At 42.9% G+C, this 24,959-nt stretch overlaps 2 protein-coding genes across 3 annotated transcripts in view; one reads left to right on the forward strand and one right to left on the reverse strand.

Moving 5' to 3' along the window:
- Positions 1-1,862: 1,862 nt before the first annotated feature.
- Positions 1,863-3,040, forward strand: PMCH (pro-melanin concentrating hormone). The gene is made up of 3 exons (XM_065403488.1): positions 1,863-2,111; positions 2,706-2,910; positions 2,991-3,040. The coding sequence occupies exons 1-3, from the start codon at positions 1,863-1,865 to the stop codon at positions 3,038-3,040; spliced, it is 504 nt and encodes a 167-aa protein (XP_065259560.1).
- A 383-nt stretch (positions 3,041-3,423) lies between these two features.
- Positions 3,424-24,959, reverse strand: part of PARPBP (PARP1 binding protein) — a 119,325-nt gene continuing 97,789 nt past the window's right edge. For both annotated transcript variants that reach the window (XM_065403478.1, XM_065403470.1), the window contains 2 exons: positions 4,529-4,694; positions 3,424-3,749 (listed from right to left, as the gene is read on the reverse strand). In XM_065403478.1, the coding sequence (XP_065259550.1) occupies positions 3,424-3,749; positions 4,529-4,694 (492 nt within the window). The remainder of the gene's footprint in view (positions 3,750-4,528; positions 4,695-24,959) is intronic.

The raw sequence follows: 24,959 nt of genomic DNA on the forward strand, positions 1-24,959 counted from the left end.
CCATGGCTTTAGAGATCTTCTCATAGATCTTTGCATTCCTTCTTTTGGAGCGCAGCTCTGAAAGCACGGACTCATCGCCCCACACAGCGATGAGATCCAAGACCTCCCGATCAGTCCATGCTGGGGCCCTCTTTCTATTAGATTGCACTGCCAACTCTGCTGGAGAGCTCTGCATCGTTGCCAGTGCTGCTGAGCTCTCCACGCTGTCCAAACAGAAAATGAGATTCAAACTGGCCAGACAGGAAAAGGAATTCAAATTTTCCCGGGGCTTTTCCTGTGTGGCTGGTCAGAGCATCCGAGCTCGAAGTGCTGTCCAGAGCGTCAACAGAGTGGTGCACTGTGGGATAGCTCCCGGAGCTATTACCGTCGATTTCCATCCACACCTAGCCTAATTCGATATTGCCATTTCGAATTTAGCGCTACTCCTCTCGTTTTCGAGGATTACAGAAGTCGAATTTAAAAGAGCTCTATTTCGAACTAAGTAGCTTCCTGGTGTGGACGGGTGCAGGGTTAATTCGATGTAACGGCGCTAAATTCGATATAAGCTCCTAGTGTAGACCAGGCCTGAAAGTCAGATATTGAACAAGAGGGTCTGTAGCAGCAGTAACCCAGAATCCATCTTGTTGCACAGACAACTCCCTGTTTCTCTTTCTAGCTTAAATAGTGTAACCAGCCGAATCAGGGACTCTGGTGGAGTGCAAGGCCTTAGGGCTCCCAATTCTCCTGTCATTACTATAGCCATCCAGTGGTGTTGGGGATGCAGCAGTGGCCTACGGGCCCAGGTTCAGGACCCGCAGATCCTCACAGGGTGGATAAATGGAAATCAGAACTAGTGCAGACACAGGGTCACCGTGCAGATGGCCCTGGCATCAAATAGATCCCTTAGGGATCTGCTAGGTCTGGGCAGGCCCCTTACACTTTCCCCATGGGGGGGACAAATGCTGCCCCTCAAACAGCAAAATGTGGAGGAATCGCCACAGAAATTTCCTTCCATAGACCTTTATCGTGTTTCTAAACACAGGAGGGGATAATAGGGCATTAAATCTGGAAGATTATTTGAGGCAAAAATTGAAGTTTCTATTCAGAGTGGGAGAGGGAGGAACTTCTGAAATTATGATCTGGGTACTGACCTATTGGTGTTTGCGGCACTGATCCTTTCAGATGGGAAACTGCCTCCAAACTCTGACAAGTACATGTATCAGCAGTGAGTGAGGATTGCCAGCTATATCTTCAGATAAAAAGGTACACAATTTACTGGACACAAGTTAAAGGTTTCAGCTTTGCCTGTATTAAGGCAATGGTAGTATTTTAAACCATTGCTACCTTCAAAGTTTTTTTTCAACTAGTTTCTAAAGAAGATTTGAAAATCAATTCCACTTTAAAATAGAGAAGACCAGGGTTTAAAACAAAATAAATTACTTTGCTGACCCTCCTTCTTACATGTGTAAATTAGTTCTTTTTCTAAAACTGCCTTAAGTGAAAAGTAAAGCCTAATTTAAAAAGAGCATGTGTAGAGATTATGGTATCCTGTGAATTTTGCTAAAACTGATCCATTAAAAGGAACTACTAATCTGCACTGTTCTAAAAGTCTACAAAGGAGCTAATAATCCATGGTAAAAAATACCCATACTTAAGTAGTTCTAACCAATATATGGCATTACAAGTACTATTCAAAAGGTTAGCCTCTTTATAATGAGTCATTTATACAGGGTGAACTCATAAGCCACTGAAGTGGCTTCTATTCAATCTGTAAAATATATAAAGGTAGACATGATTGGAGAACACATTAATTTACAAGGGACACCTTTCTTAAATATATCTGAAACCTGCTTAACTTCTATGCAAACATTAAACAACTAAGAATGCATACTTCATCCTACATGTTAATACTAATTTTCTCTCTCTTTTCTCAAGGCTTTTTACTTTCAGTTTCGAAGTCTATGCGAAAGGTAGAAGATGATGATATGATACTAAATGCGCTCAATATAGGAAAAGCTCTTTGGAATGGAGGTAAAACAGAGAAGACCGAGACTACACCTACTCTTGAGCACTACAAGATGGAGGACAGCAGCTTTCTGGATGAGGAGGAAGACAGAAACCCAAAATTCTTAGTGAGTTTCCATTTTTTATTGAACACTAAAACATGAATATAAGCTCAATTTACAGTCCTTTTAAAAGGGTTAAAAGCTTACAATTTTAAAGAATGTTGTGGTGGATGGTTTTGGTTATAAGATCATGCAATTACTGAATGCTAAGTTTTCAAATATAGGTATCTAATTTTAGTCACCTAAATCTGAGTTTGGGAAACTAAACAAATGACCTGATTTTTAGCAGGATTCCAGGTGGTCAGAACCTGTAAGAAAGTATCAGTCTACTTTTTTATCACTGTTTGAAAATTTTGCCCATTCTGTACTAAAAATATATCTTAGAATGTCAACAGGATTAGCCATACATACCAAGACGGTTTCAATCCCACTGAATAACTAAACTGAAATTAAGCTGATCATCCAGGTTATTTTAACATGCACTTTGATTTTAAGGTTTCTTAGCCAAAGTCCCAATGTGTGGCATTGTACGGCTTTTAAATGACTGTCTGTTATAATACCTTTTTTCTGAATGGGGGAAAGAAAAAGAAAACAAAAAAAAGAACTAACACAATGTTAACATTTCATCTTTAAAATTTAAATCTTTTTTTCTTACTTCAGAATATAGGTTCCAAACACAATTTCATAAGCCATGGTTCGCCACTGAACCTAGGTATAAAACAGCTACCTTATCTTGCATTGAAAGGATCTATGGCTTTTCCAGCTGACACTGAAATTCAGGATATTGAATCAATACAGGAAAGGAGAGAGACCGGGGATGAAGAAAACTCAGCTAAATTTCCTATAGGAAGGAGAGATTTTGACAGTAAGTGTATGTGTATTTTTCCACAGAAAAAAATATTTCAACTTAGAATATAAAAAGAGTAAAATTATTTTTTTCTTCAGTGCTCAGGTGTATGTTGGGAAGAGTCTATCGACCTTGTTGGCAAGTTTGAAAACTGTTGGCCTCCTCTCTAAAGAAGCATTGGTTACCAATTTAATGAAACTTGAAGTTACTGTGCTTTTCGTATTGCTATATATGTACATCTAAATACTTCTATCTGTATTTCAAAATAGAGGGAAACATGATTGACATTTTCACTAGATAACCTAGTTGTAATAGTTATGATGTATTGTTACTGAATGCTGCACAATCAAGACTTGTCACTATATTTGTCTAATGAATAATATATGTAACCTACGTTAACATAATATATTTGGACACTATGAAGCCAAAATGTGTTAACGCACCTGTTATCTTGTTCTTTCAAAATGTACAGTGTTTATTATGGAATAGTAAATTTACTATATACATCAAAATAAAAATAAGATTCATAGTCTAAAAAAAGTCAGTTAACTTTTTCTGACCAGCAATCAATTTATTCTTGGCTGTAGCCTTGTTGCCTTTTGCTGCTCCATCTAGTTTGCTGTCCAATTTCTCCTGTAGTATGTTTGGTATCTTGGGTCTCTTAATATTTGTGTACTGAGATGGTTCATTTTCATTATTGCAGATGACTTTCTCACTATTCAGAGCCATGTGTTTCCTCTTTGAGCTCTTGTTTCTTGGCTGACAACTTTTTGCTTTTTCATTTTTACTTCCATTCTGAAGAACATTTCCAGAACTGGTTCCAAGTGCTGGTCTTTCAGGAGATGACTTTACACCTTCTATTGTGTAAGAGAATAAAATATTTTGGGAAGGAAAAAGAAGTTATTACTCCTAAAGTAGTTAGCCAGGATAGTCCTAGGATTTAAATGGCATAAAGGTCATGTATTTTAGCAAGAGAGTGCTTTCTTAAATAAAATGAACAATAATAATTTGACTGGCCATCAGCTAGCCAACAACTATAAACAAACCTAAACATAGACACATCACCATTAAATTTTAAAATGGCATTACACATGCATAAATGTAACCATCAACAACTTCAGGAAATAAGTTTATATACAAAGGTCAAAATGTTGCAAAGGATGAATATACTTATGTCCTAACAGTAATTTATATAATACACATCTTGTAATGTGTTCTTGTTTAAAAAGTAAAATTAACAATTAGCCATAATTTTCCCATTCAATATATAAATTTCCCGCAAGCACTAGGTCATCTCTGTAAAATAGGTAAAAAGAAACCTGACATACTGTTGGTTAAAATTTATTTGGGGATTATGATGGCAGTAAAAAATAAATAATTTACAATCTATACTGCTAATTTCAAAGCACTTATCTCACATAGCATAGACTAAAAAATATTTTAGATTAGTTTTTACTGATTGTAACTTGTGCAAAGCTATTAAACCCTCAGTTTTGTTTTTCCTTGAAAAAAATCCTTTACATTTGACTTTTAATAAAGATTGATGTAGTAGTCTATTTGATAAAAATCAACAGGTATAAGACCTGAAAAATCAGGAATAAAATTTTCTCATTCACTCAAACATAATTCAGTTTACCTGCAAAAGTCTCAGCCTCTAAACAGAGAGAAAGCATTTGTTTTGGTGCTGGATGTATGCAAGTCGGGATTTGGCTCCTACTGAAGAAGTGCTGACCCTTCTTCTCAGTCATCAGGTCATCCTTGTAGGTACAAGCGAACTGGGACCTGATTAAGGGTTGCTTCATCTATGAAGGGTGAATGACACTACTTTTAATTGTTAATGTTTGTTTAGAAAATTATTTTAAACTTTTTTATTATCAGTAAAATAAAAAGTCTTGGGTATCATTATTTTCCCCTCCCTCCCTCCCAGTTTTAACTTAAAAGGTAAAATTAATCAAAAATTACCTAAACTACCAGGAAAGTTAACACAACACAACCAAGGTGAAATAAATTGTTTATGATATTTTGTAATTATATATAAACTAGTTCTAGAAAAATTTTATTTAACAGTAAATTGAGGCATTCTAAAATGAATATTTGTTTGATTTTTTTTTTGACTGGTCTCTTTTAGAAAGCTGCATATTTAAGCCTTTTAAAAGTCCATCAGCCTGAAAGCCTCTCTGTAAGAGATTTTTCTTTTGCCTTGACATTTGGTAGCATCGGTTTACCATTTTGAGCTGCTATCATAGCGAGTATTTGCCTAGAGCCAAATCATCCCTTACACAAGCTATGAACAAGATGAGCCCACTATTTCCTTTGAAGTGTCAACAAGCAACTTTCATTGGGATAAGGCTCCCCATCAAAACAAACTATGTAAAAGAATGGAAAAAATGAAACCTCAAAAAAGCACACACACCCCAAAGAGACAAATAGCTATAGTCCAATATAAAATTTGACAGGTTTCAGAGTAGCAGCCGTGTTAGTCTGTATCCGCAAAAAGAAAGCTTATGCTCAAATAAATTTGTTAGTCTCTAAGGTGCCACAAGTACTCCTGTTCTTTTTGCGTATAAAATTTGAGTCAAATATACTAAAAATTGGTCTAACTGTAGAATACTCAATATTATTCTATCCCTTTCTTGTTAGATGAAAATTTGAAATTTTCAACTCCCTCACAAAACCAAATAATTTCCATACAGAGTGTAAAAGGCAGGCCATATGATTTCCACAGATATACTGTCCAAGAACTAAATGTGTTAAAAGCATCTGCATAGCCTGAGTTGTCAGAATTCTACAATACCAAAGAACACTATCATATCTACCTCTGCTGTATTTTTAGAGAAAATTGATTTCCACCCCTAAGCTTCCAAAGCCAGAAACCCAGCTGATTAGTACTGATCAATCAGAAAGTATGGTTCAACAATAAAAAGAGAATAAAAGTGACATTATGGGCTGTATTTCCATATTCACTGGAGTCATAGACATTAGACTTTAAGATCAGAAGGGACCATTATGATCATCTAGTCAAGGACTCCAGATCAAATTTGCTCAGTTTATATACAAAAATATGGTTTCCCCAGCTAGCAGCACTACTAAATCAATCTGGGATTTGAAAAAAATATCATCAATAATATAGATTCTGCAGACCAAATTCTGTCCTGAGTTCTAGCTATAGAATTCAGCAGACTTCAAAGTGGCTGACAGGTATCAATAAAGGAGATAATTACTTTATAATTAGAATATCCAACTAACAACTCTACTGATAATATACAAGTAGGGCTGTCACGCGATTAAAAAAGTTAATTGCGATTAATTGCACTGTAAACAATAATAGAATACCATTTATGTAAATATTTTGGATGTTTTCTATATTTTCTAATATATTGATTTCAATTACAACACAACACAAAATGTACAGTGCTCACTTTATATTTATTTTCGATTACAAATATTTGTGCTATAAAAAAACAAAAGAAATAGTATTTTTCAATTCACCTCATACAAGTACTGTAATACAATCTCTATATCATGAATGTTGAACTTACAAATGTAGAATTATGTACAAAAAATAACTGTATTCAAAAATAAAACAATGTAAAGCTTTAGAGCCTACAAGTCAACTCAGTCCTACTTCTTGTTCAGTCAGTCACTCAGACAAACAAGTTTGTTTACATTTGCAGGAAATAATGCTGCCTGCTTCTTGTTTACAACGTCACCTGAAAGTGAGAACAAGATATTTATGTGCCAGATGCACTGAAGATTCATATGTCCCTTCATGCTTCAACCACCATTCCCAAAGGACATACTTCCATGCTAATGAGGGGTTCTGCTCGATAACGATCCAAAGCAGTGCGGACCGACATGTTCACTTTCATCATCTGAGTCAGATGCCACCAGCAGAAGGTTGATTTTCTTTTTTGGTGGTTTGGGTTCTGTAGTTTCCACACTGGAGTGTTGCTCTTTTAAGACTTCTGAAAGCATGCTCCACACCTCATCCTTCTCAGATTTTGGAAGGCACTTCAGATTTTTAAAGCTTGGGTCGAGTGCTCTGGCTATCTTTAGAAATTTCACATTGGTACCTTTTTGCTTTTTGTCAAATCTGCAGTGAAAGTGTTCTTAAAACGAACAACATGTGCTGTGTCATCATCCAAGACTACTATAACATGAAATATATGGCAGAATGTGGGTAAAACAGAGCAGGGGACATAATACTTCCCCAAGGAGTTCAGTCACAAATTTAATTAATGCAATTTTTTTTAATGGAGCATCATCAGCATGGAAGCATGTCCTCTGGAATGGTGTCCAAAACATGAAGGGGCATATGAATGTTTTGCATGTCTGGCACGTAAATACCTTGCAATGCCGGCTACAAAAGTGCCATGTGAATGTCTGTTCTCATGTTCAGGTGACATTGTAAATAAGAAGCAGGCAGCAGTATCTCCCGTAAATGTAAACAAACTTGTTTGTCTTAGCGATTGGCTGAACAAGAAGTAGGAACGAGTGGACTTGTAGGCTCTAAAGTTTTAAATTGTTCTGTTTTTGAGTGCAGTTATGTAACAAACAAAAAAATCTACATTTGTAAGTTATACTTTCATGATAAAGAGATTGCACTACTGTATTGTATGAGGTGAATTGAAAAATACGATTTCTTTTGTTTATAATTTTTACAGTGCAAATATTTGTAATAAAAATAATAATATAAAGTGAGCACTGTACACTTCGTATTCTCTGTTGTAATTGAAATCAACTGAAATTGGTTCCTGGCCAATGGGAGCTGCAGAGCCAGCGCTTGGGGGTGCACAGAGCAACCTGCTGCGCCTCTGCCTAGGAGCAGCAGGGACAAGATGCCATTTGCAGGGAGCCGCCCGAGGTGAGTGCCGCCTGGATCTGGCACCCCAAGCCCCCTCCCACGCCCCAACCCCCTGCCTCAAGCCTCCTCTCCCAGAGCCCGCGCCCCGCACCCCCTCACCTGCCCCAACCCTGCACCCCCTCCTGTACCCAAACTCCTTCCCTCTTAGTTAACCGGAATTTTTCACTTACTGGCACCCCCCCATTTCCCCAAAATGCTGGATAAAAAAGCTTTTACTATATTATTCTCACAGCAAAATGACTGACCAAGTATTCTACAGTTGGTGAATAACATAGAAAAAGCATCCTGACTGGTTAATAACTTACATCGGTTAATAATTAAATCTCAGTGTTTTAATATCATGTGCTGCAAAGAGACACAGGAGACACATTAAAGAACCACTTGCGGCTTCCAAGCCTCAGTCTGAGTATCACTGGTTTAAGGTTTCCAGCCTGGAGGACTCTTCCCCTCTTCTCTAAGCTAGCAGATGTTGTGCCCCATTTGGACAGGGACAAAACCTCAAAGGCCTTGACATTTATATTGTCAAACATTGGTTATTAGGCTAACACCACTGACTTAGAGTCTTGCAGATGTGCAAAACCACCTAAGACAGAAATAACCCTCACTTATCCTTAGGAAGCAACACATTAATCATCAACCATCCAGAGGGTCACATAAGATTCATAAAAATATTACAGATCTTTCCCATGTTCTTCATGGTAACATGGATGAGTTACAATTTGTGCAGAGCTGACTAAGATATTTCATCTACATGACAGAACCAGTACATAGAACATCACAGTAGTCAAAGAAACCACAAGGGTTTCTTTTTTACTTTCACAGGCCTCAGTGAGGCAAGTCAGCTCTGAAAGCTTATAAGAACATAATGAGTCAAATGTCATGGGTGATGTCCACTGAGATCGTTTCAAGCTTGGACACTTTAGGACTTCAACACTAGAAGCCTGACAAAAACCCATGTATTTATATACTTCATTGGGTCTTGGCTCTTGATCTCAAGGTCTAGTTCTCCTCTGCATTACACCCTGTGTAAGTCATTTCCAACTGTGCACTGGAAAACCCTAAATAAAATAATTGTCCACTTGCTCACACTGGTGCTACTGTTTCACACCCATTTTACATAAGTGTATATGACTACACAAGGTGCAAGTCCATGTTGAATCAAGCTTTAAGAGTTTCCTGAAGCATCTAAATGTGCCAGGTGGTCAGGGAATGGATATTTACTAGCAATAAATTATGGTATATTCAGAGTGCAGCAACAAAAAAAATACATTAAAGTAGCCTGAAGGCAGAATAGCAGCAAGAGCCCAAGGCTGAATTAAAGCAGAGATACTACAAGAGCTCAATAGCTTCTGGGGACATGTGATTACATCATAATCTTGGTTTACACTTTCTTTCTTAAAGACTTTAGCTCTCATTGTTGCAAAGAGAGGTTTGAAAATGACACCTGAGTATATTTGTTACAGTGATGACTGCCTGAGTCTGCAGACAGCATGAAACAATAGTTCTTAGAGATTTGAACTGCCCTTTTCATTTCACTGTGATATTAAGTCCCAAGATCCACTGAAGCAGATATACCCCAACAGCTGTACTACGGGCTAGATCTGCTGCCACCAGAGACGAGAGGGTCCTGCTGTGCTCCTATGTGGAGGAAAGGGAGATCATGCCGTTTCCCCTCCCTTGCTAGAAGAGGAGAGGGATCCCCTGCCACCGTCACTCCCAAAGGGGGTCAGGACAATGGGCTTGGATGCCTCATTTTGTGGTATGCCGGAGGCATATGTGGGGCCCTAAGGGCCAGATTAGTTAGCATATGCTCTCACTTGGTCTTCTTGTACCTTTTAAAAAATGCACTTTATTTAGTTTGTTTATGATATTCCACTGAGAAGCCCATATTTTCCCTTGTATTAATTGTTACTAATGTATGCCCTTCTATTTATTTCTAAAAAGTTACATCTGATAATCTACTCCAGATCTCCCTCCAGCCTCTGCATACAGACAGAACTGCCAACACTTAGTCAGTAAAAATGCTCAGAGTGAGTTTTTATATACTGGAATAGCATAATAGAATTTAAAAGACTACATCAGTAACAACAAATACATGTTTTTATTTTCTGGCCAACCAATCAAGATATCCTTTGGAGAAGGAAAAAAGAGTGGAGAGAGAGATAAAAAGGAGGAAATCTTTTCCTCACCCTTTGTGGAAAAAATAGGAAGGGGAGATTGAAAGAGGTTTAAAAGGAAAGAGAAAGAAAGAATGGCAAAATGTCATTTGCCTTGACCAAACCAAAGTATCGCTTTATTCAACCATGAAAAATGTCTTGGCTATCTCTCAGGTAATAGCAAGTTTTTCTTGCCCCAAATCCATCAAAATCTTTAGCAAGACACCATACCAGCCTTTGACTATCCCAGGTTTACTCATTATTGTTTTGAGAGCATTCAGTCTTAAATCACCACATCACTGGGATTTGAGGGTGCCTTGAGACACACAGGATTTGGCCCTAGGAGAGCTGTTTAGGTGGTTCCTGGAATCACAAATACTGTTCTCCCATGTAAGTAGGGTTTATCAGATTCTAACAGAAATTAATGGATAGCAAAAAAAAGGCTAGAATTATTCTTACTGCAGAATTTCTATTGTGTCAAAAAACAAGAAAAAAATGCTTAGTGCACTCCTCAGAGGTTGAAATCACTAAGCAAAGATTTTCCTCATAATTCTCCATTAAAAACAAACACATTTTGTTTGGTGCAGTAGACTAGTATCTCAGAAAGATAGCTTTTCCTTAGTCAAATGTTGAGTTTTTCTGCACAAGTGTATTGGATACACAGAAAATCTTGATAGGTTCCTGTTGATGGCCTTCCAAGTCTCTTTTTATTTGTACTGGAATCATAAATAGGCAAAACAATTCTCACTAGCAACAGCTCTTGGAGAACCAAACAACTTAGAATAATATCCAGCTTCATGCACTGCTGTCAAGTCACTTTATATAGACATAATCAAGTCACATGAGAAAGGCAGATTGAAATTCTCTGCTTTATAGAGCTTTTTCCTTGGAAGAATTTCCATACACAGTAAAATTATAATGATCTTCAAACTTGACAGGTTTTTTTTAAAACTGAAATTAGTGTTAGGTTCCTTTTTGGAAGAAAAGATTACCTCATATAGGAAAGATTGTCTCCAGTTATATTAAGAAGCGAAATAAGCCAAACTACTGAAAGTTCACTACAGTTGTTTTGGGCTAAATGTGCGAACAATGAAAAAATGGTTACTCACCTTCTCGTAACTGTTGTTCTTCAAGATGTGTTGTTCATGTCCATTCCAATCAGGTGTGTACGCGTGCATGTGCACAGCAGCAGGAAGATTTTTCCCATAGCAGCATCCATTGGGTCGGCCTGGGTGCCCCCTGGGGTCACTCCTTCATGGCGCTCAATATAGAGCACTGTTGACCTGCCATCCCCTCAGTTCCTTTTTGCCGGCTACTCCGACAGAGGGGTAGGAGAGTGGGTACTGGAATGGACATGAACAACACATCTCGAAGAACAACAGTTACAAGAGGGTGAGAAACCGTTTTTTCTTCTTCGAGTGCTTGTTCATGTCCATTCCAATCAGGTGACTCCCAAGCCTAAGTTCTGGAGGTGGGGTTGGAGTTATGCACTGATTGGAGCACTGCTCTACCGAAGGCAGCATCATCTCTGGCCTGCTGGGTAAGCACAAAATGCGCAGTGAAAGTATGTATGGAGGACCACATCGCTGCTCTGCATACTTCCTGGGTGGGAACTTGCGCCAGGAACGCTGCTGAAGAAGCCTGCGCCCTGGTGGAGTGCGCCGTGAGCGGAGGAGCACTCCCGGATGCAGGATGTGATCCATGACAAAATTCGTTGGGAGGAGACTGGAAGACCTTTCATCCTGTCTGCCACAGCCACAAACAGTTGAATGGACTTTCGGAATGGTTTTGTTCTCTTGATGTAGAAGGCTAGCGCTCTGCGGACATCCAATGAGTGAAGCCTCTGCTTCCTGCCACATCAGTGCGGCTTAGGATAGAACACAGGGAGGAAGATGTCCTGGTTGATGTGAAATTGGGAAACAACCTTCGGGAGGAAAGCTGGATTTGGCCTGAGTTGAACCTTGTCCTTATAGCACACGGTATAAGGAGGCTCCAATGTTGGGGCCTTGAGCTCAGACACCCTCCTGGCTGAGGTTATCGCTACCAGAAACGCCACCTTGTACGAGAGATAGAGCAGGGAGCATGTCACCAGTGGTTCGAAGGGCGGCCCTGTCAGTCTGGAAAGGACCAGATTGAGGTCCCAGGCTGGGACCAGCTGTTGGATATGCGGATATAGTCTGTCGAGACCTTTCAGGAAACGGCTAACCATAGGGATGGCAAAGACCGACCAGGTCTCTGCGCCTGGATGGAAGACAGAGATTGTGGCCAAGTGAACCCTTATTGATGACATGGACAGTCCCTGCTGCCTGAGGTGGAGAAGGTAGTCCAGTATGAGTGGTATAGAGGCGAGCATCGAAGATGAATGATGCTGCGCCGACCAGATTGAGAATCTCTTCCACTTGGCAAGGTAGGTAGCCCTGGTGGAGGGTTTCCTACTGCCAAGGAGGACTTGTCTAACTGGGTCTGAGCAGGAGAGCTCGATGGGGTTCAACCATGGAGCTTCCATGCCATGAGGTGCAACGACTCAAAGTTCAAGTGCTGAAGACGGCCATGATCCTGAATTACTACGTTTGGGAGGAGCAGCAAAATGACTGGAGCTTCCATGGATATTTCCAGGAGAGATGTGTACCCAGTGTTGGCTGGGCCAGGCTGGAGCTATCAATATCACTGAAGCCTCTTCCCTCCATATCTTGAGGAGCACCTTGTGAACGAGAGGGAAGGGCGGGAACATATAGAGGAGACGGCCTCCCCATCGGAGGAGGAACGCGTCCGCGATGGAGCCCAGGCTGTGATTCAGGAAGGAGAAAAACTGCTGGTAATTCCTGTTGCGTCGCGTGACGAACAGGTCTATCTGGGGAAAACCCCACCGTTGGAAGATTGAGTTTGCGACGTCCGGGTGTAAGGCCCACTCACAGCTGTGGAACGACCTGCTGAGATAGTCCGCCAACTCGTTCCGTACCCCGGAGAGTAATACTTGCAAGTGTATTGAATGCTCTATGCAGAAGTCCCACAACATGAGGGCTTCCTGGCCCAGGGGAGAGGAGCATGCACCCCCCGTTTGTTGATATAGAACATCGCCATGGTGTTGTCTGTCATGACTGATACACATCTCCCTGTCAAGTGGGCTCGGAAAGTCTGGCATCCCAGGCGCACCACGCTCAGCTGACATTGATGTGGAGAGCAAGTTCCTCCTGAGACCAGAGGCCTTGTGTCCTGAGGTCTCCCAGATGTGCTCCCCAGCCCAAGGCTGACGCATCCGTCACTAGCGAGAGGGATGGCGGAGGACCGGTGAAGGGGACATTGCCTCTTGTACCTATGTGGTGCAACATGTCAGGCTCAGACTCTGGCCACTCCAGTTGTGGCTAGCCTTGGTGTATCGGGCGGCTCGGGACAGTTTGGACAGGGTTGTGACTCTACCTCACCTGGTCCTTGACTCCCTCCAGTGGTGGCTCGACCCGCAGGTAGTCGGTGCAGGGGTCCCCTTCACCGGTCCTCCGCCATCCCTCTCGCTAGTGACAGATGTATCTTAGAAGTTTCAGGCAATTCCTTGCTGTGGTGGTGGGAAACTAACTGAGACTTCGAAAGATGTCGCCCAGGGCCTGAAACCTCGCTTCCAGGAGATATGCCTGTGTCGAGTCCAGTACCACCTCTATGAACTTTTTGGCATGCACTTGGCGCAGACCTCACACTTTTTGAACCCCAGGGACCGCAGTATACCATGGCTCGGGGGAGTCAGGGAGGGGGGACCCCCAACACACTCTAAACTAACTATAAAACTACTACTAACTACAGAAGAACTATAAACAAATGGGGGGAGGGATAGCTCAGTGGTTTGAGCATTGGCCTGCTAAACCCAGGATTGTGAGTTCAATCCTTGAGGGGGCCACTTAGGGATCTGGGGCAAATTCAGTACTTGGTCCTGCTGGTGAAGGCAGGGGGCTGGACTCAATGACCTCAGGCCAAGTGCAATTATTTCTAATTCACTGGTGCAAGGAAGCCAAATTCTGTTTCATACTGGGGACTCTACGTCTGTTTCACACTACACACTCTAATTTGAACGTGAGGCTTGTCTGCCTTCTCTGTTGTCCTTTACTTCCATCCTGGAATGAAATTCTAAGGGGTAGTGACACAGGGTTAACAGTGGTGGGTCGTTCAATTTTGATTGTCCTCTAATCACATGGAAGCCCAATGGGTAACGAGTTGGCTACCACTCAGAACAAGCCAGTTTCCGAAGTCTGAACTCCAGGGGAGTATGTAACTAAGCAACAGATCACCTTGTGGGGCATTTTGATCACCTGACAAGGTTGATGGGGGAGGTCACATGACAAAGGAGACTGGCAGTTATAAAAAAATGGGTCCCACCAGTCATTTTTGAGAACAATGTACTAGAAACAGACAACTGACTACAGAAGTGAGAGGAGACTTCATGTTCCCAAGGAGAAGCCATGTGCAGAAGGAAAGGGAGAGACAGAAAGGATCATGAATCCATAAAAGACTCTGACCCAAGCCCAAAGAAAGCTCATCAGTGAGGAAGCTGAGGTAGGGATTTCCCAACCGGTGTTTTATTGTTTTGTCTATATCTGTATATTTCTTATGCTAGCTAAAATAAAGAATCATTGTGTTAGAAACCTTTACAAAGGTTATGTGCTTAAAGTATCATGTGTTTCTGAAGAAATAAATGGTAAACCAGGATGACCCCAAGGTTGGAGCTCAGGGAAACTGTGTATTTAAGCAAATAGGCTGTCAGCACTGGTCCTTGGTGCCTAGGGCAGCCGGACCACAGGCAGAAAGTCTGTGCCCAGGAACTGTGACAGAGAGGTCAAAGAAAGAGAGAGTGCTGGAGCTTACTCAGACCAAGGGAAGTTTAGAAACACATAGTTCAACCATGTGGGACTCAAACAAAGTCTCCTGGTGAGTGTCCAGCAGGGGGAGCTTTAAAAGGGCTGTTGCACCATGTTACTCCCATGTATAACAAAATCAGTCATCCTGAACAGATATCTTGTGTATCCAAACTTACAGGTGAGGAGTTATTTGGGGAGACAGAGAAACTAGTAGCTGAGACAGAAGAGAGGCCACAACCCTCACTATCATAGCCAGCATAGCAATCCATTGGGTTTAACACCACCAAGGGTATTCAAGTAGAGACTATTACTCTGGCAGAGGAAAAAAAATCTAGAGCAGACACTGCAAGGAATCCTAGATAAATTTTCCTCCGAACCAACAAAATCTTCAACATGCCAAAGACAATATTTGTATACGAGAGCTCATCATTCCTGTATAAGACTCTTCCTTCTTATCTATCCTCCAGATCCAGAATCCTAAGAAATGGTTGGTAGTTGTCATAGCAAATTACAGGTCACACATTACATACCTTGTCAACATGCCAATCAGAGCCCTGCCCAAAGAAACAAACCCATTCACAACTGGACAGCTGCTGGAAAGGATTCACATCCACCAGTTGTTCAAAGTCAAGTAAAGCTTTTGAACCCAATGCAAAGAATTGCTCGCCCAGGAATCTTAGCAGGCATGTCTCTGGCCATAATTTTACTATCATAGAATCACAGGGTTAGAAGGGACTGCAAAGGTCATCAAGGTAAAGATTTGCAAAGATCCAAAACTTTATTGCATCAGTCATTCCTTGACAGTGATCATCTGTATCCAGTTATCTCCAATGGCTAGAATTGCAGGTGCCATGCATTGACTTCATCACGAGTGGGTTTTTCAAAATGCACTCGCAGAAATTTCTTCTGAGAATATGGAACCACACACCTGATACAATGCCAAGTTAGGCATCATACTGAGATCACATCCTAATGTCTCTGTGAGCAGGTAAGTACAAACATGCTGAAAGCCAACCCAATTTTCACTCTAGATTGCGCACACTCACTATGGAAGGAAGACTCGTAAGGCAGGAAACATACTTGGAAGACAAATTTCCAAAATTTCAGAATACAAATCCTTTTAGTTCACCTTGACACTACATCACAGTCATGTGTTTGAACAAAAACAAACAATCCCACATGTAAACATCATCCTATGGAATCGGATCAGTTGTCCATTGAGTGCAGTATCCTGCCTATGAGAGTGGCCAGGTACCAGCTGCTTCAGAAGAAGGTACAAGAAACCATGTACTAGGCAATTATGATACTCACAGGGGATGTCTCCTCCTATCTCTCATTAGAGGTTGGCTTACGATTGAGACATGAATGTTTTTATCCCTTCCAAAACCAGGGAGAAACCAGAGGTCAAAGGTACTCCATGACAATGGAAATAATGTCCTGGGCAGAGAAGAATCTGCTACCTTGCAAGACAGTTTGCATAAAGGATACAAAAGAAAAGGGGAAAAGAAAGTTGAAGGGTTCCTAGTCCTCCACTGGCTCAAAAGGCACTTCTGACTTGCTAGTTAGCCAAGGAACACACCTACCTGAAGAGAAGACCAGTTCTCTTGAAGCAAAGACTCCTTCATCCAGACCAGCAACACCTACAGTTAACATCCTGGACATTGGAAGAGAAGTGTACTTCAGCATGGATTCTCCATTAACCTATGATGTATTTTGGTATCCAGCCAGGAATTTTCATTAATTGATTTGGTCAAATTTACATTTCTGATGAAAGAGGAAACAGAAAGCTCTTTGGGGCACTGACTACCTCTTTGTTTGTATAGTGCCTAGCACAACAGGGCCCTGACCTCTAGATGTTACCTCAATATAAATATTATAATAAAAATAATCACAAAAGTCTGATTTGAGTCCTACAGCCAAGCACCATGCAAACATGGGAACCGGCCCTGGTGGTGTTCCATATGCAGGCACATCAGACATCAGAAGCCAAGATTAATCAATGACAGATTACACAAGCCTATAGCTGGCCTTTCTAGTTGCCATTACCTCGATAGGCAGGTTTTGGAATTAGTTCCTCTACCTATACAAGAACCAAATTGGTGCTATTGTGAGGAGGATTCTTATTGCTCCAGAAACCTCTCTATGTAAGGTAAGTTCCTCTTTCCTGGGAAATAGTTCTACCACCATTTTATTCTAACCCTTAACATTCCTAGCACTCTAAAGATGTATCTCAAGCATTTGGAGAATGCAGAGAATTGCTCACACCAATTGCACCCTGTTCATCTCATTTTATCCAAAATACCAAGGCCTCAGGGCGCCAAGGTTGCTGCAGGCAAGAGGTTAAAATCCTGCACCAGCTGGCATGCTAGGCATCTGTGAGACTATTCACAGAAATGCCTAGGGGCACTGAGGAAAAGTGTATGAGCCTCATCTAAGGAAGATTTGCAAAGTAAATTTCCATTGCTCTGCAGAGACAGCCTTTGATAGAAAGTGCTACTGGATTGGTTTCCACATAATACCTTGCTTTATTGGGTGGGGAGAGGACTTCTGCAGCCCAACATCTCCCACAATTCTGTTACATCCAGGCAGCTCCCCTTCACTGTGCAGTTTCTGGAGGCAATTTAAAGTTGCAGCACTGCTCATGCTGGCCACACCCCTTCTCCTGATTGCTGCCAGATCTTCTACCTTTGTAGTACCAGGTCAGTGGCAGTTCATTTTATTCCCATATCTTCCTTTTTTCAACCATTTTTTGAGCAGTGAGGAGCAATTTTCTGCTCTTCCAAGTCTCCTTCTGGTCAGGGTCTTAACAGCATGGTGCTTATAGCCATGCAGAGCCTCTGCTGCAGCACCTCCCTGCAGAACTCCTCTGCCCCCTTTCAGGCATGGCAAAACAGCTGTGCAAGCATTAGGCAAAATCCAAACAGTGCTCTATACATAAGACAGCTTTTCCAGGCTTGGCAGAAAGTGAATTAGATCCAGCCTGTTCCCATCTAGCTGACCCCATCTCTTCTAGGCCATGGGCTCTGAATCAGATAAGGATGTTGGAGACCATACTTCTCCAAACAGCTGAAACTACAACACAGAAAAACCCAAACCAGAGAGACAGAGCAGAGCAGGGAGAAATTCTAACGATGAATTCAGCCAGCTAGCCCAGGTGGTAAGTCCTGGAGCGACACAGGACCGCAAAGGTAAGACCCTTGCAATGCTGCCAATGGGTCTTAAATGCTTTCAGGAGAGAAGCAGGGCTCATATCCATCCTGCCCCCTCGTTCCCAATTCAAGTCAGAAAACTCAGGTAATGAAACCCCCATCTCCCACTGAGGGGGAGTGAGGCCCTGAAGGGGAGGACTTCGAAGGAGAAATTTCTAGAGAGCTCCAGGCTCCACATAAAGGCAAGCTGCAAAAGGACTCACAGTCAGCCACTCATGCCCACAAAATATATCAGAAACCCCCAAAAGAACAGAAAGGGAAAAAGCCAGTTCTGGCACTGAGCCAGAACCTGTTTTTGACTCCACCACAGTCTAGTCAGTCCTGCCAGTCAAGCACTGGCAACCCTGATTCAGGGGAAGGAACCTCGGGTAAGTGTGTAAATAAATTTTCAATTACAGGGTAGCACCCCCAAAGTAGCAGGACACACCTTTTGACTTATTAATTTACTCATGCTACAAGAGGTAGTTATACAACAAAGAGAGGTAGAGTTTCTATCTGCTTTTTATTTCCCTCTAGAGTTAGGCAGGAGGGCCACGCGGAGCAATTGGTTTATGTACATACAGATGTCTCATGAATCCTTCTGAGACATCTCTGTGAAACTTTCATGTAAGTACTCTGCAATTCTCTGCTGAATGTTTCTAGGGAGGGGTGTCTTATTTCTTCCTCTGCGGTAGAACACTTTCCCATGCCACTCAGCGATAATGTCAGCATGCACCATTGCAGTACCCAGGCTAGCAGCATATGGGCCCATGTGGCTTAAGGACGCCAGCAGCAGCTGTGCTTTCTCTGTCTTTATTATCCTCAGGAGCGAGAGGAGCTAAAATCACCGTCGCCTGTGGAAAAGAGTCCCAGTATTCGGTGTCACTGCCCTATACTACTAGAATTATGCAACCAAGCAATTCCTTCCTCATTTCCCCAACCCCAAGCAGGCCATGCTCACCATAGCTGCTGCTGTGACTGGCGCCATGCACAAGCAATCCCAAGCAGAAGTGAGAATGTAGCGCTTTAAACTTTAGGGAAGCAAGGGAGTGAGTTTAGCATCTTAAGTTTTGCTTTCCATAGAGAATACACTGACAATGGTAACTGTGTGTTTTAGTTGCAGCTGCTGCCATTGTGGCCTTCAGGGTCTCCTCCCACTCACACCCACAGAACACCTGAGCCAGATAAGAAGGAGAAAGAAGAGGATGCAGGATGACATGTTCCAGTAGATCCTGCAAGCCAGTGCTGCATCACACAGTGAGCACAGGGTCTGGAGGATGACCACTGCAGACAGCCTGGAGAAGGATAGCGTAGAGAGGAGAAAGGTGCAGGAAAAGGATAGGGAAATGCACCAGGACATAATGGGGCTTCTCAGACAGCAAACAAAGAGGCTGCACACTTTGGTAGACCTTCAGGTTCAACAATCCTGTGCTCACCTCCCTCTGCAGCCTACTGAGAATCAATATCAGGACCTCCCTCCCCACTCCAACATTCCATATGGCATTAGTAGTTGCTGCACTAACCTTATTAACCCTGAGGGACATTAAAGACAGTAACAGCTTCACATACACTGACCTTTGAAAGCCACAGTTCCTGTATGTGTAGCTGAAATGGACATGAATGTTCATTCCCCTTCATAAGTTCTCTTAATTTATTAAGCTTTAATGTATTTGTTCTTAAATTGCCCAGGGGTATTTTTGCATAGATTTTGTTATAGAATAAAATTCTATAATTGGAACATAATTCATTTTTATTAGTCCACAATATATGCTGGCTGGTGCTCAACAGTTTTGACAGTGCCCACTTACCTGATACTGCATGGTGTCATACAATTAATAATATTCGCAAGCAAAATTAACAGGTGCATTAATAATGTTCCGTTCCTACATATACAGCAATCACCACACAATTTATACCAGGCTGCAAAAGAGCAGGGCTTGGTAGAGGACACTACAACACACACACACACACACACACACACACACACACACACACACACACACACCTCTGTCTCACTATTAAAATGGTCTTTCAAAGCCTCCCTCAGCCTGCTAGCTCAGTGTTGAGCTCTTTTAATAGACTTGTATCTGCTCCATCTCCACCCTCTGCCTTGGCTGAAACTTTCTCCTTTGCTTTCCAGAAATTATGCAGGTCACCGCAGGCAGCTGGGATATTTTTCTCACTGAGGTCCAATCTTGTGAGTAAACAGCAGCACCCCTTCAAATGACCAAAGACATATTCAACTGCCATGCTGCACCTGCTAAGCCAGTAGTTGAAGCATTCTTTGGTGCTGTCGAGGTGGCAGGTGTACAGCTTTCATGAGCGAGGGGAGCAAGGAATAGGTTGGGTCGCCCAGGATCACTATCGGCATTTCAACATTGCCAGTGGTAATCCACCAGTCAGAAAAGAGAGTAACTTGAGTCAAATTAAGTTTGTAGTATAGACATGACCTCAGCCTCAAAGCAAATATCTTCCCTAAAAATCCTTCCCCAAGGCAATGATTCCCCTGTTGTCCTCCTTTCTCTGAAGATATGATCAGAGAGGAATTGGAGAAATCTGACAAAGGTAAATTCATTAACAGACAGGACTTAGACTCCACAAGCTGCAAGAATCAAAAAATGCTATTACTGAAGTCCCAAAGGTTGATGCTGCAGTGGCAAGCCTTAGCTGAGGATATGGATATCCCTTCAAAAAGGGAATTCGTCCATAAATACCCAACAGACCGGAGAGTGGAGGCTCCCCTCAGAAAGAATTTCAAAGCTTCCTCGCCTAACCCTAGAATGCCCCTCGCTGTGACATGCTTTGCAAAAGCTAAAAGGTCCTTGATGGAAGACATTAGGGCCCTGAAGGACAGTGACCACCCTGGCTCCAGTGCCATACTTAAGAAACTTTCCCTAGCAACAGCATTCGTGGCTGATGCCTCATTGGATGCAATGAGATTTTCTGCCAGAGCCAAGGCATCCAGCTCTGCAGCCACAAAGTACATATGGCTACAACCCTGGAAGGTAGATGCCTTCCAAAATAGGGCAAACAGTGGACTCCAAAAAAGTCCTGTGCTCATCTCAGTTCACAGAATCTCTCCTCTTTGGAGAAAAGTAAGGTAAAATAGCAGCAGAAAATGCTGCAAAAATCTAAGCAGTCCCTTCCCGCACCACAGAGTGCTGTCAGAAGGGAGTACAAATCTGTTTTCAGGCAGAGACACTCCTTTCGTCCATCTTCCTCATAAAAGTAACAGAGAAAGGACAGCAGATATACCAGTGGAAAGTTTTGGAACCGAGGCTTGGCTGGAAAGGCCTGAGGTGGTTCTGCAGCCCACCAAACCACATTATGACAATAAACGAATGTACTTCTACATAGATCTGAATCTAGGAGGCAGAATCATCCATTTCTCAGAGGAATGGTCCACACTGACCACAGTGGGCAAGGGAGATAGCGAGCCAGCGATACTCACTTGAGCTGCAAGCTCCATCCCATCCCTTCTTCTTCCAGTCTCCCATCTCCAGCAACACTGCAAAGCATGAACTGGTCTGGAATGAGACCTCTGATCTCCTGGACTTGGGAGCAATAGAATGAGTTCCCTCAAAAGAAAGGTTCTCAAGGTTCCACTCCATCATCTTGATTATCCAGGAACCAATAGGGGAGTCAGAGCCATCCTCAACCTCAAAAGGTTCAATAAGTGGATGAAGAAAACGATATTTTAGATGGAGACCCTAGCCTCTACGGTGTCATTCCTGTCTCAAGGAGACCTCCTAACTTCAGGGGATTTGGCAGATGCTTATCTCCACATTTCCATATGACAATACCACTGCAGGCTCCTGAGATTTACTTGTGGTACAGATCATTACTAGTACAGTAACTCCTCACTTAACGTTGTAGTTATGTTCCTGAAAAATGCAACTTTAAGTGAAACAATGTTAAACGAATCCAATTTTCCCATAAGATTTAATGTAAATGCGGGGGGTTAGGTTCCAAGGAAATGTTTTGGGGGCAGACAAAAGGCATTATATACTGTACAGTACTGTGGTTGGGAAGTGCCCCAGGCTTACCCCATACAGGCACAGCCTGCTGCAGGCAAGGATGCTAGGAAGCACCTTTGCAGCAGCAGTTTCCCTGGAAAAGAACAGGCTCGGACTTTGCCGGGAATGCTCCAGGCCCGCCTCTTCCTGTCCCTAGTCCACTCCAGGCCCACCTCTTCCTACCCCCACTCCACCTCCTCTCCGGAGCATGCCACATCCCTCCTCGCACACACACCAAGTCCTAAGCGCCGCCAAACAGCTGTTTGGAGGCGCTTAGGACTTTCTGGGAGGGCGGGGGAGAAGTGGAGACACAGCGCTTCCCCGCTCCTGCCCCTCCCTCCCAGAAAGTCCTAAGCACGAAGTGCTGGGAGGGAGGGGGAGTAGCGGAGAAGCCCTGCGTCTCCACTCCTCCCCCGCCTTCCCAGAAAATCCTAAACACCACTAAACAGCTATTTGGCGGCGCTTAGGACTTTCTGGGAGGGAGAGGGAGGAGCAGAGACACGGCGCTTCCCTGCTTCTCCCCCTCCCTCCCAGAAAGTCCTAAGCGCTAAGGTGGGGGAAGTGCTGGGAGGGAGAGGAAGGAGGCGGAGAAGCGGAACTTGTGCAATGCTCCCTTGTAAAGTCACTGCTCTGCCACAGAATCTTACAAGCAGGCAGCCAAACGACGTTATAAGGGAGCATTGCACAACTTTAAACGAGCACGTTCCCTAATTGAGCAGGGACGTAACATTGAAACAATGTTAAGCGGGACGACGTTAAATGAGGTGTTACTGTACAAAACACTCCCATTTGGTCTCTCCTCAGCCCCCAGGTTCTTTACAAAGATGCTGGCAGTGACATTGACCAGACTCCGGTCATAAGGTATGCACCTACAACCCTTTCTGGACAATATCCTGATCAGAGCCCTACCCCAAGCTGCAGCTCACAAAGACATGATTCAGACTCTGGATCTCCTACAAGTGCATGGTTTTGTAATAAACATCAAGAAAAGTTTCTTGATTCTTTCGACAAGGATAACTCACCTGGGAGTGGACAAAAACATCTCAGTGGCAAAAATCTACCCATCATTTGACAGAGTCCAGAAGAGCCAGGATCTCATATCCGTACTGCACACATGCAACAGGCCAACCATAGCTCAGGGTCTTCAGCTATTGAGCCTCCTAATGTCATGCATAGAGATCACTTCATGGGCAAGGCCACACCTCAGGTGTCACCATACTTTCAGAAGGAAGATATGAGATTTCTCCTCATTGCTCATGATAGATCAGGTGCTCAATTCTCTAAGGCGGTGAACAGTCCCAGTAAACATCCTCAAGGGCCTCCCCATATCCCTTCACGATCCGGAAGGAGAGATGGTGGCTCAGTACTGAGATATCATAGAATCATAGAACTGGAAGGGACTTCGAGAGGTCATTTAGTCCAGTCCCCTGCACTCATGGCAGGACGAAGTATTAGCTAAACCAGTGGTTCTCAAAGCCGGTCCGCCGCTTGTTCAGGGAAAGCCCCTGGTGGGCCAAGCCGGTTTGTTTACCTGCCGCATCTGCAGGTTCGGCCGATCGCGGCTCTCACTGACCGCAGTTCGCCGTTCCAGGACAATGGGGGCTACAGGAAGCGGCGCGGGCCGAGGGATGTGCTGGCCGCCCTTCCCGCAGCCCCCATTGGCCTGGAGCGGCGAACTGCGGCCAGTGGGAGCTGCGATCCGCCGAACCTGCAGATGCGGCAGGTAAACAAACCGGTCCAGCCCACCAGGGGCTTTCCCTGAACAAGCGGTGGACCAGCTTTGAGAACCACTGATCTAGACCATTCCTGACAGCTGTTTGTCTAACCTGCTCTTAAAAATCTACAATGATGGAGATTCTACAACCTCCCTAGGCAATTTATTCCAGTGCTTAACCATCCTGACAGTTAGGAAGTTTTTCCTAATGTTCAACCTAAACCTCCCTTGCTGCAATTTAAGCCCATTGCTTCTTGTCCTATCCTCAGAGGTTAAGAACAATAATTCTTCACCTTCCTCCTTGTAAAAATCTTTTATGTACTTGAAAACTGTGTCCCCTCTCAGTCTTCTCTTTTCCAGACTAAACAAACCCAATTTTTTCAATCTTCCTTCATAGGTCATGTTTTCTAGACCATTAATCATCTTTTGTTGCTCTTCTGTGGACTTTCTCCAATTTGTCCACATCTTTCCTGAAATATGGCGCCCAGAACTGGACACAATACTCTAATTGAGACCTAATCAGCGGGGAGTAGAGCGGAAGAATTACTTCTCGTGTCTTGTTTACAACACTCCTGCTAATACATGCCAGAATGATGTTCGCTTTTTTTGCAACAGTGTTACACTGTTCACTCATATTTATCTTGTGGTCCACTATGACCCCCAGATCCTTTTCCGCAGTACTCCTTCCAAGGCAGTCATTTCCCATTTTGTATGTGTGCAACTGATTGTTCCTTCCTAAATGGAATACTTTGCATTTGTCCTTATTGAATTTCATCCTATTTACTTCAGACCATTTCTCCAGTTTGTCCAGATCATTTTGAATTTTAATCCTATCCTCCAAAGCACTTGCAACTCCTCACAGCTTAGTATTGTCCGCAAACTATATAAAAGTGTACTCTCTATGCCATTATCTAAATCATAAAGATAATAAACAGAAACAGACCCAGAACTGATCCCTGCGGGACCCTCCTCCTTATGCCCTTCCAGCATGACTGTGAACAGCTGATAACTACTCCCTGGGAATGGTTTTCCAACCAGTTTTGCACCCACCTTATAGTAGCTCCATCTAGGTTGCACTTCCCTAGTTTGTTTATGAGAAGGTCATGCAAGACAGTATCAAAAGCTTTAGTAGAGTCAAGATATACCATGTCTACGACTTCCCCGCATCCACAAGGCTTGTTACCCTGTCATCTCTCCTTCTGAAGCAAGCCCAGAAGATGACCTTTTCATGAGTTCCAGCACTTCTCTTTTTTTAGGACTGAAGCACTGCTTACAATGCTAACTTTAT

Source organism: Emys orbicularis, chromosome 1 (genome assembly GCF_028017835.1).
Source record: "Emys orbicularis isolate rEmyOrb1 chromosome 1, rEmyOrb1.hap1, whole genome shotgun sequence".
In the NCBI taxonomy this organism is placed as follows: domain Eukaryota; kingdom Metazoa; phylum Chordata; order Testudines; family Emydidae; genus Emys; species Emys orbicularis.

Excerpts from the sequence above, each read along its gene's own strand:
- PMCH (XM_065403488.1), top strand. The coding sequence starts at position 1,863 with ATGCATACTTCATCCTACATGTTAATACTAATTTTCTCTCTCTTTTCT. Across the intron at positions 2,112-2,705 it reads ACAGAAACCCAAAATTCTTA|AATATAGGTTCCAAACACAA; the intron begins GTGAGTTTCCAT and ends TTCTTACTTCAG. Across the intron at positions 2,911-2,990 it reads AGGAAGGAGAGATTTTGACA|TGCTCAGGTGTATGTTGGGA; the intron begins GTAAGTGTATGT and ends TTTTTTCTTCAG.